Source organism: Hypanus sabinus, chromosome 16 (assembly GCF_030144855.1).
Source record: "Hypanus sabinus isolate sHypSab1 chromosome 16, sHypSab1.hap1, whole genome shotgun sequence".
Classification (NCBI taxonomy): Eukaryota; Metazoa; Chordata; class Chondrichthyes; order Myliobatiformes; family Dasyatidae; genus Hypanus; species Hypanus sabinus.
The window spans coordinates 25,777,353-25,793,699 of record NC_082721.1 but is presented as its reverse complement, the minus strand read 5'-3'; the positions used below and the strand labels follow the sequence as shown (position 1 = coordinate 25,793,699).

Below are 16,347 nucleotides of genomic sequence, written 5' to 3'. Positions count from 1 at the left end.
AAAATGGAGTATGAAAGTAAGGTAGCCAATAATATTAAAGAGGATACCAAAAGTTTCTTGAGATACATAAAGTGTAAAAGCGAGACAAGAGTGGATATTAGACCACTGGAAAATAATGCTGGGGAGGTAGTAATGGGGGAACAATGAAATGGCAAATGAACTGAATAATTACTTTGCATCAGTCTTCAATGTAGAAGACACTAACAGTATGGTGGAAGTTCCAGGTATCAAGGGTCATGAAGTGTGTGAAGTTACCATAACTTGAGGGAAGGCTCTTGGGAACCTAAAGGATCTGAAGGTAGGTAGATCACCTGGACAAGATGGTATACACCCCAGGGTTCTGAAAGAGGTGGCTGAAGAATTGTGGAGGCATTAATAATGATCTTTCAAGAAATCACTAGATTCTGGAATGGTTACGGAAGACCAGAAAATTGCAAATGTCACTCCACTCTTCAAGGGAAAGAGGCAGAAGAAAGGAAACTATAGGCCACTTAGTCTGACCTCAGTAGCTGGGAAGATGCTGGAGTCGATTATTAAGGATAAAGTGTCAGGATACTTGGAGGCACATGAGGAAGGATAAAATAGGCTGTAGTCAGCATGGTTTCCTCAAGGGAAAAATCTTGCTTGACAAATCTGTTGGAATTCTTTGAAGAAATAACTAGCAAGATAGATAAAGGGGAATCAGTTGATGTTGTGTACTTGGGTTTCAGAAGGCCTTTGACAAGATGCCACACATGAGGCTGCTTAACAAGACACAGGCCCATACTATTACAGGAAAGATTCTAGCATGGATAAAGCAGAGGCTGATTGGCAGGAGCCAAAGAGTGGGGATGAAGGGAGCCTTTTCTGGTTGGCTGCCGGTGAGAGGTGTTCCACAGGGATCTCTGTTGGGACCAATTCTTTTTAAGTTATATGTCAATGATTTAGACGATGGAATTGATGGCTTTGTTGCAAAGTTTGCAGATGATATGAAGATCAGTGGAAGGGCAGATAATTTTGAGGAAGTACAGAGGCTACAGAAGGACAAGACAGATTAGGAGAATGGGCAAAGAAATAGCAGAATACAGAAGTGGAATAGTGTCAGGAAGTCAGTATGGTCTTGCACTTTGGTAGAAAAAAAATGAAAGGGTTGACTATTTTCTAAATGGAGAGAAAATGCAAAAAAGTGAGGCACAATGAGACTTGGGAGTCCTTGTGCAGGATTCCCTAAAGTTTAATTTGCAGGTTGAGTCTGTGATGAGGAAGGCAAATGCAATGTTAGCATTCAAGGGGACTAGAATATTCCCCAGCAGAATAGGGGGCTAGCAGGGATGTAATGTTGAGATTTTATAAGGCACTGCTGAGGCCTCAATTGGAGTATTGAGTGAGGTTTTGGACCCCTCATCTTAGAAAGGATGTACTGAAACTGGAGCAGGTTTAAAGGAGGCTCACAAAACTTTCAGGACATGAAGAGTGATGGCTCTGGGCCTGTATTCATTGGAATTCAGAAGAATTATGGGCGATCCCATTGAAACCTTATCGAATGGTGAAAGGCCTTGATAAAGTGGATGTGGAGGAGATGTTTCCTATGGTGGAAGAGTCTAAGACCAGAGACGGTTTTAGAATAGAGGGCCATACTTTTAGAGCGGAGGTGAGAATTTCTTAGCCAGAGAGTGGTGAATCTGTGGGATTTTGTGTGCAGGCAACTGGGGAGGTCAAATCTTTATGTAAATTTAAGGCAGAGGTTGATAGTTTCTTGATTGGTCAGGCATGGCGGGATACGGGGAGAGAGGATAATTGGGTCAGCCATGATAAAATGGCACAGCAAACTAGATGGGCCAAACAGCCTAATTCTGCTCCTGTACCTTATGGTCTTAGAGACTCTTTCGGGGATATGGGCTCTCACTGTGTGGTAGAAGGGTCCCTATTTAATTTACACTCTCACTAAAGCAGGGGTTCCCAACATGGGGTCCACAGACCCCTTGGCTAATGGCATAACAACATTGGGAACCCCCGCATTAAAGACTCTTGTTAAGATTTAGGTTGCACAAACTTTCAATTCTTAGTAGAGCACCAATTCCATTGACAACAACTGACCCTTTTATATCTTCTTAGGCAGTACTTCAGGATCAAAGAGCTCCCTTCTAGTCTGATTTAATTAGTTCTGAGGTGACTGATAAGGCCAGTTTGGCACAAAGACTCTTCCACAGCTGGAGAAAGAAATCTTGGCAGGATGGGTAGCTTGGAAGGTGGGTGCTCCCATAGCCATTTATAATTGGTTTGTGTATTCTTCCAACTCAAAAATTTATTGCCTCCCAGAATGTTCCTCATCCCTTTTTAGAACAGGGGTCTCCACAAGCCACTGAAACGAGTGCAGGGATCATTGTTGCTCGATAGACCATGAGATCTGCACTTGTTTGGATCAATGGATGAGCCAGTGATGGGTCCAAATATGTGTATGTTCATGCATTGCCCGCACAGTACAGCCTAAGTTGAGGTGGAGTGGAAGTGACTTGTTTGAAGTTTCTCCTTTTGTTCTGTAGTACAGTCCCGCACCAGTAGGAAGCAGGCTAGGAGGTGAAGTATATAGCAGCAGGGTGAGAAAGATCAAGCACAGTGTTGGGACACTGACTCGGCCTTTTTTGGCAGTCATCTATATTGAGACCGGATTGAAAGCATTGTGATTCATCCTTCACAGCTCTCTGGGGTGGAGAACTCCAAAATTTCAAACTCAGAAAGCAATTCCTTCCTCAGCTCTTTCCTTTAAAATTATGTCTTGTCTAATGCACCGGGGGTTCATTTATTTATTTATTTTTTTAAAAAAAATAAATACAGTGTTACCCTGTTAAACCCTCTCAAAATCATTTTCAAAAAGCATCCTGCTGCTCTTCTGGTCTCCAGAGGGTATTGCCTCAATTTGTTCAGTCTTTCCAGATGAACCAGCCACTTCAAGCAAGGAGATCAAAGCTATTACCAGTGCTCCATTTGTGAGTTCACTCTGGCCCTGTTGTAGCAAGTCTTTGTACTTTATTCATCTTGCAATTAAGACCAAACATGCTATTTGCTTCCCTTTGTACAAGATGTACAGACACACTAATTTTGTGCTTTTTGATCAAGGACAGCCTGGTATTTCCGAACATTCATTCCTCTCATACCATTTAGAGGATTTCCTGCTTTTCTATTCTCCCTACAAAAGAACAACCCGTACCCTCACTTTTCCAGTGGAACATAATGCCTCTGCTACTTCCCGGCCAGCCCTCTGACTTCACATTAAAACCTCATGATTCTTATTGCCCCCCCCCCCCTTCCAATAATCACTTTCAGTGGCAAAAATGGAGAATGTCAGGCTGAACTTTGAGTCAGCCAGTTTTCATAGTAAAGAAGTTACATGAATAAAGACATGGCTGATCGTTTGTGCCCTGATCTCCACATCATTCTCCAGACACGTCCTAGGAATGGATCAGGCTCAGACGTCATCAAGTGCGTCAGACTCAGACGTCATCTGACAAAGAGCCATTTCTGAACAAAAGCTAAAAATAATCTGGGCCTGGAGACTATTACCTTAGAGCTCTGCCTGCATCAGCAGCAGCCTATGACAGAAAAGCCAGCATCTAACACCATGGCAACACTGACATCTTTTGATGACTGCGTTGTCTGCAGCAGGGGTTGAGAGAGGCTGGAAATCCCACTCAGTAAGGCAGCTAAAGAGAAGCACAGATTGGAACTGAAAACTGTGTGAACACATCAAGAACAGAAGCATTAGGCCAGCCAGCTCCAACAACAAGATCAAGGCTGATATTTCATCTAAATGCCATTTCTGCACGAACTGCATATCCTTGGATTTGATTAGTATGTGGATGGTAAAATAAAACTTAAGCCAACATTCCCCTCATACTCCTCCCTCTTCCTTCCCTTTCCCTGTACAGGCATGACAGATGTAGAACTGCAGTTACCAATTGAATAGGGATTATTGATACAGTAAATCTCTAGGATATTGCTGTGAATGAGGAAGATGTGGAGGGAGAAAAATGTGAGGAATTAGACTGGATGGACAGTTTGAAGCTGGAATGCAGGGTCTTTGTTTTCTACCTTTATCAACTCCCCACATGCTGAAATCCTGCAGCAGTGATGATTTTGCAGCCAATCCTGGTCAGGGGTTTGTGATACAGAACAAACTGTAGTTGCTGTAAACCTGAAAACTAACTCATTCTCTCTCTAATGAAGAATCCTGGACCTGAAACCAAAAATTAACTTTCTTTCCTCCCCCCCCGAAGCTGCCTGGTTTGCTTAGTATTTCTAGCAATCGTACTTGTTTTATTTTCATTTACTGTCAACTTCGCTTTCAGGAATACTAACTTTGAATAAGTTTTCCTCTGATCTCCAGTGGGTCTTGTCTTTCCTTTTCTTTTATTCACCTTTGGTGGCTTCTAGTTTCCCTTCTAGTCTTCCTAAACCCAACCTGATTTCTCTCTTTTCCAGTTCTGATGTAGATTCCTGGCCCAGACACTGAATAAACTGACTCGCTTTCTGTAGTTGCTTCCTAAACTGCCAAGTGTTTCCAGTATTTGTTTTTAAAGACATCAGTTGGCACTGTCCAGTGCCAGTACACATGCTGCCATATTGGAGAGAAAAGTATTACAGGCCAGTGTATATTTGGAAGGACAGCAGCAAGATTGAGCTAATCATTGGTTGGTAAAGCAATTGGTTGTTCAGAAAGCACTGCTAAACCTGAATAAAATCGTCACTCAATTCTAGTTTCCTGCCTAATGTAAATTCATCAGGTACAGCATAATTCTCACCTGGAAATTTGTTATAAAATTCACATGTAAATCATCTTCTGTGATTGACCAGTTTGTTGTTTTTGGTCTTTATGGTATTTTGCTGTGTACAAACTAGCTGCTGCAGTTTTTATAACCTTCCACAAAACATAACCTCTAGTGAAGTGTTTTTGTGGTGAAAAGCACTCTATAAATGCACATTTTTTTTAATTCAAAAGTTTCTAAGGTAAGATCAAGACAGAGATTCTATCATGACAATTCTTAATGAGACACGTTTACCCAGCTGGCTGTTTTGCACCTGTTAGTGTCACCAGAGTAATATCACTCTATTCAACCTTAGCAGTCATCCTCCTGTCCCATACCAGGGATGGAGCTGTACAAGAGCCAACTTCTTGTCTATGCCTTGGATTACTAAACTGTTTATAAATGTATCCTAACTGACACCTAAAGGAATGGATTAACCTGGCAAAGAAGTGCACACATCAGGATGTGAGAAAATTCAAAGTGGGTTGGAAAGTACACGAAGTTAAGGGAAGCAACCAGGATCACATTACAAACTTTAAAATTCTCACTTCCTCTTTCCAAAAAAAACCGGAACAGTTTAAAAAGAAAAGGGAAATTACTTGGCTCTGACTGAACTGAGTAAATGTCAGAAACATCAGCCCAGCATGTGAAATAACCCGATTTTGACAAATGGACACATCTTCTCACACAGCCTGAATTGGGCACTGAGTGAAACATTCAAAGCTCCATCTGCATCTGAAAGTACAGGTGGTCTTTGGCCTTTAGAAGTCTAGACCCAGTAAGTCTTTAAAGCTGAACTTATTCTCTTTATCAGACACTAAATTACACACCAATCATTTCAACCAGAGACAGAAAGTGCTGATCAGACTCATATCATCATACTAAACATTGAGACTCTTATTATTAGTCATTACCCACCTCCGACTTCTCCGGGCATGAACAATCTGCCCCAACTGGTTTATCTGGAGCAGAAATGGAAGATAAATTGCCCGGAAGCTGATGTCTGGGGTGTGACTACCATCAACACATTATTTCACTTGACAAACCCAACTGGTGAGAAATGCAAAATGCAAATTTACTTCAAAATGAGAAACAGGGTTACAGGGAAGAGAACATGGAGAAACATCATTTACCTATGTAATCTTGTCCTGCCCAGTTCAATTCATGATGTGTAAGGCTTGGATCAGTATTAGTGTAATCATGTCACTGTGCAAAGTTGGATTACTATAACACTAGGGTCCAATCCAGGCAAGTACAGATCTATCACGTGCAACACAGGGGCTCAATACTTGTGGTACAGACCTGTCCTGCTAACTCCTGGGATAAGGGACTAGTGAGGACAGGATGGACTATATGCCAAAAAACCCCCCCCACAGCTTTTGGAAATTGGAAAGAAGAAAATTCTAAGCGATCAGGCTAGGCAGCAAACTTAGAAGGAGAAAAACCAAGTCAATGCTCTTCCTCTATAATACTATCGTTTGTGAGATTAAGATACAAGATTGCTGGGTACAAGCTCATCACTGTTTAACATGGGCACAGTGAAGGTGGGGTCCCTGGCATCCAAAAGACCACTGGCTCTGTCATTGTGTGACATAGTGACACACTGTCTACTAATCCAAATCTAAACAATATAAGCACAGTGAAGAACTCTGTCTTTCTTATCATTATTATTTATCCATTCAAGGGGTTTGCACGTTGGCATTTATTGTTCATCCGTAATTATCCATTAAAAGCAGCAGCAATCATGAACAAACCACTTTGAGAGATTTGGAGTTGCATATGGCTAGGTTAAGTTAACAGATTCCACCCCCATTCCCCCATTCAAAGTATGTTAGAGGTTTCATAGCTATTGTGATTTAGTATAATTAAATTTCAGACTTATTTAATTAATTTAAATTCCCCAGCTGAAGACAAGAGGCTGCAAATGCTGGAATCTGGAGCAACAAACTATCTGCTGGAGGAACTCAGCAGGTCAAACAGCATCTGTGGGGGAGAAAGGAGTTGTCAGTCTTTCAGGTTGTTCTAGTAGGGTTTGCACACAGTATTTCGAGTCCAGGGAACAGCGATACAGGCAGCATTCCAAGATGAGGATCTCTGGTCTACCTTGGGGCATGGTTGCTACTTTGTTGAACTGCTTGCCAGACAAGTTGCCTCATTTTGATATTTTCCCATTTTCAGTGATCCACCTCCCATTCAAACAGAGTCCTCAGAGACCATACATCCTTCCCTTCCAGGATCCTCCAAAGCAATCTTGTTGATATTGTGTTGCTGTGGTGTTCAAGTTACTTGGCGACAGCTTTTCCTTTATCTGTTTAATGGGTGGAATATACTGTTTGACCAAAAAAACAACTTGGATTGGTAGGTGCAATATGAATTTATACGTACCTCACACAAAAGTCTAGCTACAGGTTTGAAATTCCTTATTAACCAAGAATGATTTGACAAACTCTGCTCCCATCCACACCAAGCTCGCAGATACTTAACCAAAAGCAGTGATAACCAATTGGAACTGGATAGTCCAGTCTCCAGGAAACCCTACCATTCCAGGTAGTATATGTCCAAAGCCTGTGCAGAAATTGTGCAAAACCAACTCATAAATGCGGAGCATTTCACTGTTTGATTATTTTGTTTAAAGAAATGTCACTTTTGAGGGTTTCCCTCTTTGCTCACTGCTTAGTGTTTACAGAACACAAGGGATAAGATTCAATAAATCAAATACTGACAGTAAATAAAGGCAGCTGTTGAGTGTCTACATGAGCCATGAATTACCCCGACGAGTGGGAGAGATAGGGGTGGACGTTCAGCATCTCAGAAGTGGGTGGAGGGGGAAAATAAGCTTAACTGTCCCACGAAAACAATTCCAAACCCCCCAATCTGCCCCCAACACCAAACTCCATACTTACTCCCGTTTGTGTCACCAATTGCAAGGGCAAAGGTCAGAGCATGGATTAAGAGTTTGGAAAATGGCTAAGCAGGGGGGTGTTACGTCCATGAAGAGTGCATACTGGGGACAGTGAGTGTGATGGGAAGCAGCTGGCAGGTGACACATCATTGTGATTGGCAGGCTTGGGGTGGGGGTTCAGAAATGCAAGCTCCTGCTTTCAATCCGAAGCAGAACAGCAATTCCAAGCTGACATATCTCGGAGAATAAATACAAGAACACACCCAGATGAATCATGGCCTGGCAACTGCTCCTGACTAAAAATTCTCTGAATAAACAGAGCATGTATAGTGACAGTGGGCTGAGGTGCAGCTTGATCCATGGGAGAGGCTATAATAACAGAGCAACAACTGACAGCTTTGCTATTGGATTAACACTCCCAGTGGGCCACCCAGACACCAGAACATTTTCAAGCTCTCCCTGCACACATATCAGAACTTCAAATCAAATGCCCCATTGCTCAGAGAGAGACTACCAGCCTCCATCCTTGGACTACATAAAACTATTTTCCAGTCTCTCAAATTCAAAGAAGTGTTACTGCTGGTTAAGCTGCAAACTGCTGGTAAAGAAGTCTGCTCCTTAGACTTCCTTCAAACACAATTTATTTATAATTTACAAAACCCAGGTAACCAATCTCCAGTCGTGGATTTGTTACTCATTTACACAATTTATACAGAAAGCAAATACCGTCAGAAGCTAGTGGATGGGCGCACGCACACACACCCACACACTCTCACACACACACACGTAAGCACGCACACTTGTTGTTCTCCTCACTGCTTCTTCACTCCCGATAGTTTTCCCGGTTTCTTCTCTTGTCCTCGGTTTGTTCCTCCCACCCCTCGACCACGGCCACCAAACACTCCTGTTGACAGCGAAAAGTACTGGGTTACACTGAGCTCAATCTGCAACCTTCAAAACACCCAGAGTAAAAACAAATTCAGCCAGAGGAGTGGATCCCACTAAAACCTACAGCAGATTTGGGGTGCTGGGTCCCCCCCCCCCCCACAACAGGTTAGATGATAAACTGGCCCTACTGACCCCTGATTTCCCCCACTCTCTCTCTCTCTCTCTCTGAGGAATTAGTCCCAGCCAGCCCAAGTTTTAGTTGAGTATTAGTCATAAAACTTATAGGAATCAGAAAATCCCATATCCTCTCCAATTCAAAGAATCAGGACAGTAATCCAGGATGACATATCAGTTATTAAGGCAATACAACTTCAGGACATTAAACAGAGCTGAAAGGCAAAAATAAAATTGCAGATGTTGAAATAGTGAAACAAAAAAAAATTCTATGAATAACTAGGCCAGACAGCTGGGAGAGATAAAGAGTAACAAGTGTTTGTTTCTTCAGAGATGCTGTCCAACATGCTGAATATTTCTACCATTTTCTGTTTTGATATTAAGCTGAGGCCTTGTCTCTCAGGTAACATCAAACAGCTTATGGTACTATTGTAAACAGCAAGTGGCTTAGCTTGGCTATATTGGAAGCCAATCCCTATCCTTCCAAGAACATTACTAAAAATGTAAACTGTTCATTGGGGTTTGTGGGAAGCGACTGCATATTTTATGTATTTTGATGATAATGATGGCATTGGTTATGAGGTGTTATGATACATTCTAAGACTGTAAAACCTGGGGGGGGGGGGGGGGGTATTGGAAAGTGATCAGGAATACTGGGTGCTCTATAATTTCTGTGCTTCCCCCAACCCAACAGCAATAAGAGTTCAAATCTACCCTTAATAGCAATGATAAACCAATTAGGCCTTTTGAGTGGAGAACCCAAGCTCTGGCTGAATGAGGATTTTTTCCCCCTTCACTCTGAGCCCAGAGTGGGGTCTGACTGATGCTTCCCAGCCGGGGGATGGTCTTTCGTCACAGGTGGCTGGAGTTAATAACAGTGAAGAGCAGTACTATACTGCGTAACACTGCTTTTGATCTAACCATTAGTCCATGACCTTGGCTATGATCAGGTCTGCCACTGCCATTATATATCAAGCTGAGAACTTACCTCGCCCAGCCCCGCCACCAACGCCTCGCCCCTTCTGCTGCTGTTGCTGCTTCTGCTGCTGGAGGCCACCTCGACCTCTACCCTTTGAAAGCACCTCCTCTTTTACCATGTCAATGATCTCATCAGGGATCCGGAGGTATTTGATGGTGCTGCCACGGATGTAGCATTCTGGCATCTTCCAGAACTTATCACCATCCTGTGGAGCAGGGGAGAGAGGAAAATAAAACAAATCAGACCAGTGGAGAGGTGGGTGATGGTATGGGGTGTGTGTGCTGGGGAACGGCAATCTTTTTGATCAGGGGATGGGGGCTATGATGCATCTTCATGAGTCAGCATTTCACTCCACATACAGGAACATAATCAACTAAGAATATAAAGGAGCTACACCAACACAGTACAGTTATTACACAGCATGTCACCAAACTAATGGGTGGAAATTCTAGAACTTTACGTGGTGTCGCTAGTTCTTTTGCAACACATAGCCATAACTAACTGAGGGAAGAAAAGCATTTCTGTGCCCACCAATGCTGAATTTTTATGATACTCAGCACAGATACATCTCTGCCTAATAATGTTCTTCAGTCTCATGTATTGCCTGACCCGTTTCCACCAGTACAAGAGTGAGGTTGGATTGATCTAAGCACCAAGCCAATTTGGACAGTTTGCATATGGGCCGGCCACAGTTTGAGTAGCAAGGTCCAGGCCTGGAGTGTATGGCTGCAGTGGGGCCCAGGTCCTCATGCCGGGGGATGACCTAGCGTTTGGACTGAAAAGGCAGGTTGTCAGGATGGGAGGCAAGGGTAGGGCTTATTCCGCTCACTCCTCCACGACATTTAATGCTCTCTCTCTCCCCACAATGCTGAGGCTGTACCAGGCTCTGTATCAGCGAGCTTTGTGGCGATTTGCCCCACTGTGTGATGAACTGAGACCGCTATGGACCTACTCCAGCTGCTCCAGGATCTGGGTCTATGGACTGCATTTCATTCTGAATGCTGTTGCTTGCTTTTATTGTGTTTTTTTAAAAAATATAAATACTCCCCCCCCCGCCCCCAACCCTGCGCATTGATCTTTTTTTAAACTGGGTTCTTTCAGGTTTCTGTTTTTTTGTGGCTGCCTGTAAGCAGACGAATCTCAACGTTGTATAATTTGTACATACTTTGATAATAAATGTACTTTGAATCTTTGATCCCAGTGCGATAATAGTGTCAGACCCATCAGCACTAAAACAGTGTTATACACTGGCGTAATGTGGGAAAGAAATAGCTAAAATGAGAAATAAAATTAACTTTGGCTTAGGATTTACAATGTTACCTTTTACATTCTCAGGATATTGCAAAAGGCTGTGAGCCTATGACGAAGTCATAAATTGCGTCCAGTCCAATGGAGCATACTGATGCCAAGTCAACAGGCCACAGCGCTGCTGAAAAGAAATACATCTGACTGGTTCCACAGCAAGAGCAAAGCCTGTTCTGCCACCCAGTGGTTACACCAGGAGGTAGTAATATCTCAGAGCATAACCGACACAAAGAAGTCGTGTTCAAGGAAGTACCCAAGTAATGCAGACTAAGAGATGGGTGCTCATGGACATGGCAGAGCTCCAGCTATTGGCAGCCTTCCCACAAGTTCACAATCCACATGGTACATTAACCTGCCCTCTGAGATATGCCTGCAGATGACTTATTGTGGTAAGTTACTGTGACCCAATACACACTGTTCACAAACACTCCAAAGCATCTCACAAATCCTAAGTTCCTGTGCATTGCCTTAGCAACCAAAAAGGAAGCTGGTTTTGCAGGGTGAATTTTCGTACAAGTCTCTCAATGAATTAAAAAAAAACCATGTAGATTCTGAGAAAGATAGTTACATTCTTCAAGGAAATGCAGACAAGACTGCAGAATGGGGAATAATTAGCAGAGGAGATTTAATGGTGAATGTATGTCATGTTTTCTTGCATTTTGGTAGAAAGAACAAAGAAATGAATTAGAAAGATACATTTTTAAAAAGGGTACAAGAACAGAAAGGTCTAAGGGCATATGTGCAAAAGTTCTTTGAAAATAGTAGGGCAGATTGGGAAAGCACAAATTATCCTGTGCTTGAGAGTCATAGTTATACAGCACAGCCCAACTCATCCATGTAGACAAGGCTGTCTAGCTAAGCTAGTCCCATTTACCTGTGTTTGGCACATATTCCTGCAAACCTTTCTTATACATGCATCCAGTTAAGCAAATGTTTATAATAGAGGGATGAGCTTCCAGAACAAATAAATCATGATTACAAATCATGGTTACAAATGAAGTGGAGTCCTACATTCAATACTTTACAAGAAAGATGAAAAGGGTTTACAAGGTCACAAAAGAAATTAAAATTATTCCAGAGATGAAGATCTTTAGTAATGCAGATTAACTGGAGAAGTTGTGGTTTTCTTCTTAGACCAGGGCAGGTTTTGAGAAGAAGTAACAAAAGTTATTTTTTAAAAAAACAAATCAAGAAGAGAACAGATAAAGAGAAGTTGTTATTGGCAGAAGAGTTCAAAACCATACAACACAGAATGAATGCACAAAAAAGTGAAAAGAGGAAAGTCTATTTAAAAAAATAGTCAGCAGTTAGAGCAAACACGAGGAAATCTGCAGATGCTGGAAATTCAAACAACACACACAAAGTGCTGGTGGAACACAGCAGGCCAGGCAGCATCTATAGGGAGAAGCACTGTTGACATTTCAGACTGAGACCTTTTGTCAGGACACACTGCTGACGTTTCGGGCCAAGACCCTTCGCCAGGACTAACTGAAAGGAAAAATACTAAGAGATATCTCCTTTCAGTTAGTCCTGACAAAGGGTCTCGGCCCGAAACGTCGACAGTGCTTCTCCCTATAGATGCTGCCTGGCCTGCTGTGTTCCACCAGCATTTTGTGTGTGTTGTCAGCAGATAGAGTCAGGAATCCATTGCAATGCTAAGTGCGGAGGCAGATTCCCTGGGGCAGTGGGATTAAAGGGCTTGCATGACCCTTTTGGTTTTGGGATCCAAATGACCACCTTTCCTGTAATTATTTTATACTCCAGATAATATAGACTAAGGCTACATCCACACTAGACCGGATAATTTTGAAAACACCTGTTTTGTGTAAAAACGATAGGCGTCCACACTATGCGTTTTTGAAAATATCTCTATCCACACTGAAATGGGGATTTCGGCAAATCTCCTCCTCTTGCGCATGCGCAGGACACATCTACCGATGTCAAATCTTGCCGTAAAAGTGCGCATTTGTGTAGTTACAGACTAGAAAAACTTAAAACAATGGACAGCTGTTGGCTCTCGTGCAAGCGAACTTAAAACTAAAAAAACAAATACTGGAGCGTACGGTGGCAACCAACAGGAAGTTCACGGACAGACTGACCCGGCTGATGACGAACATTGAAAAACTGACTAACTCTGTTGCATTAATAAAGCACCTTGTTAAATGTATAAAACATGTCTGCATCAGTGTTATCTTGTATTTCCATACAATGTTACATTAGGCTGTTACGCATCTATTGTCAGAGAAGTACTTGCATAAATAAGTAAACCACCTTTATACATGCAAGGACAGAAAACAGGGCAAAGTGAGTATACTTATTTATTCAGTAAGTTATGGGTCAAAGTATTTGGTGAGTACATTTCTAACCCTTCTGGCTTCAGTCTCTTTGCCGTCTGTTCTGAAATTGTTAGGTTGCGTTCAAGAAAATAACGAAATAGTGCACTGCCATCTGATAAGTGTTTTCAAAAGTCTCCGGTTACCCTGTCCACACTGATCTGCCCAAGCAGCATTTTCAAAAATACCCACCCTGGAAAGCGTTTCTGAAAAGCTCTGGTTTCAGGGGAGTAAAATGCCATTTTAGTATGGATGGAGGGTAAAAATGAAGAAAAAAAGCTTCGGTTATGGATTTATCCAGCGTAGTGTGGATGTAGCCTAAACTTCCTGCACTGAGATAGTTGAATGTGCCTCCATTATGGGAGTCAATCACAGCAAAGTGGGTACATCTACAGACTCTTCGCTGCTGGTGGTTTTCCAGGTAACAATTAAACCTGATGTCATGGTTCTTGCAGTCATTGGCATACAAACAAAAGATTATCAATTAATTGTTCTAATTATCACCTCATCAAAAATCAGCTGTGATATTTTACAGTTGATTAAATAACTACATTAGAGGAGATAATGGAAGAAAGCAAAGAAACCAGAGAAGGGAAGAGGAGAAACTCTCTTCCTGCAGAGAGCCGTCATCCAGAATAAGCTGCCCAAAGGGTGGCAGAAGCACTTTCAATGAAACTTTTCAAAAAGGAATTGGAACAATGACTTAACAATAAAAATCTGTGGATCTCCTTAGGTGGTGTATAATTTTCTGACTGAACAGGAAACAAATTGAGGAAATTCAGGGTTTTAGCTAGGAGACAAGCTGGGCACGAGTGGCCAGATGGGCTCGGAGTCTGCACCCGTATCAATGACTGTGTATGAGAAGCAAAGGTTTTGCATAAGAGGGAGATAAGCTTACACCCCCAAGCAGCCCAGAGTTCCAGTAACAGTCCTCACGGAAAACATTACTATTATTGAAAGTCTCACTTTCATAACAGACTGAAACTGCAATCTCTAGAATCTAAGGAGGGTGGAGAACTGGAGACAATGAAGGTCCCTCACTAAGCAGCCACGAGGTGGGAACCTTGGCACATAGACAAGGAATATGTTTCCACTTGTGGAAGAATCCAAAACTAGAAAATGGTCACTAATAAATGCATTAGGAAGTGCAGTGTTCTTGCATTGAGAGTAGAACTCACCATCAAGATAATTGGCAGAAATGTGTTTGAATCAAGCTAACGTACAGGTTTTAATTATTTATTCATGGGATGTGGAGGTCACTGGCAGATCTGTTTTTTAACTACCATACCCACTATATCACTGGTGGGTCTACGGTGACATGTGGCCCAGACAAGGTAAGGTTGAAGATTTTGTTCTCTAAAGAACATAGTGAGAGCAAGATGATAGGGTAAAGGAGAATCAGTGAAACATGTCTGTTGAATGGTCTATTTCTGTACTGTGAATGAAGCCTGTGAAAGAATCTGATCAAAGGTGCCAAACACTGAAGAGGAATTTGTAAAATTTAGATTAAATGACATTAAATTGGGCACACTAGTCATTAAGGAAATATTTTTACACAACATCTTTATTTTGAAATAATCAATCTAAGAGGCTTAGTGGAGTGACTACCCAGTTCCTATCCACAGTCTAAGCAGCACATTTCCTCATTCTTACTTAGAATCAACAGAGTCTCCTTTATAACCTCGACAAAAATCAAAGCAAACAAGTCGAATGGAAAATCATCAAAGCCAGTAGTGGTTAGTGTTCCCCGTAGCCTAATGCTTCAGTGACAGGACACCATTAGTATTCATACAGAACCTGATGCCAGTAGTATTTTGTGGCAACGCTGATAGACTTTGTGATCTGCCACAAAATAATTGTGCTCAAAATATTTTATTACCTGCTCATGTTCCACAAATCATGGGTTTCACTAAACTGATTCTCAAAGATCATTTTCGTACACAATCTTGTTAACAACACAAACAGGAGAAGGCCTTCCCCATTCAATCACGTAATGGCCAGTGTTAATTTCAACTTCATTCCCCTTGAGATATTTACCCCACAAAAGAAGCACCCATTTTGAGTTTCTCAGTTCATCCAACCCCCAGGACCAAATCCTTGGAATGGAAAGAATCATATTTCCATTGCCCTGTTTTACTCAACCCCCTCCTCCGTCTACAAATCACGTCACTGAAACCTCACTCCATACCACAATTTATATGTTCCCTATACCTTGAGGTCTTGCTTTCAAATGTTCAGTGAACAGCCTGAATAACTTTAAAAAGCTATGCTGATTGACAGCCACATACCCGAGATGTGCAAATGACCTCCCGCAGGTTGATGTTCATCCAGTTGTCACAGCTGACCAGATGACCATTGTACGTCTCCCCATTCTTCAACTCCACCAGCTGTCAAACAAAATACACATCTTATTCAATGGAACATAATTTCTGAAATATTGCCATGACCTTGCTCTGGCATTCTTTAGATAGTCCTCAGCCTGCATTCCAAGAGATTAATTCCACTGTTTTAGGTGAATTTAATCCCGTAATCAGCTCCTGTCAAGGTCTGCCCTTTCTCATGACACTAGCAGTGTTACGGGCTATTATAACTGGAGTGTTAAGGGTAGCCCAACATTGATGCTGGAGTGCAACAAACTGGGTCCCTGAGAGAATGTGTAGCCAGCAACCTCAATTTGAGACTGCCTGGAAAGCACTGAACATTTGTTACTCAAAGGCAAGCTAAGAGTGGGATGAAGAGCTCCACATCAAAGCCTTGCCCCACGAACAAATCATTGAAATAATAAAAGAGCACTTTTAGCATCCAGCAATTCTCAGGACGGTGAAGCTCTAAATGCATCCAGTCTGCAGCAGCTGGGAATGGGCGACTGGTGAGAGAACAAATCTGGCTGCATTGGGCACTGCAAAGTCAAGGTTGTGAAAGATGATACAATGACTCAAAAATCCCTTCCTGGATTTCCCAAGAGGTTTTCCCATCACATATAGC

The 16,347-nt window shown here is 42.2% G+C and overlaps 1 protein-coding gene across 7 annotated transcripts in view; it reads right to left on the bottom strand.

The window, feature by feature from the left end:
• The window catches only part of lsm4 (LSM4 homolog, U6 small nuclear RNA and mRNA degradation associated), a 39,052-nt gene that overhangs the window by 1,760 nt on the left and 20,945 nt on the right, over nt 1–16,347 (bottom strand). For 2 of the 7 annotated variants that reach the window (XR_009516068.1, XR_009516067.1), the window contains exons 3-6: nt 15,651–15,749; nt 9,734–9,929; nt 8,482–8,587; nt 5,700–5,831 (exon numbers count right to left, since the gene is read on the bottom strand). Coding sequence is in view for 5 of the 7 variants with exons in the window: in XM_059991349.1 (XP_059847332.1) it covers nt 8,496–8,587; nt 9,734–9,929; nt 15,651–15,749 (387 nt within the window). In the remaining 2 variants the exon portion in view is untranslated. The other 5 variants (XM_059991347.1, XM_059991351.1, XM_059991348.1 and 2 more) reach the window with 4 other exon arrangements.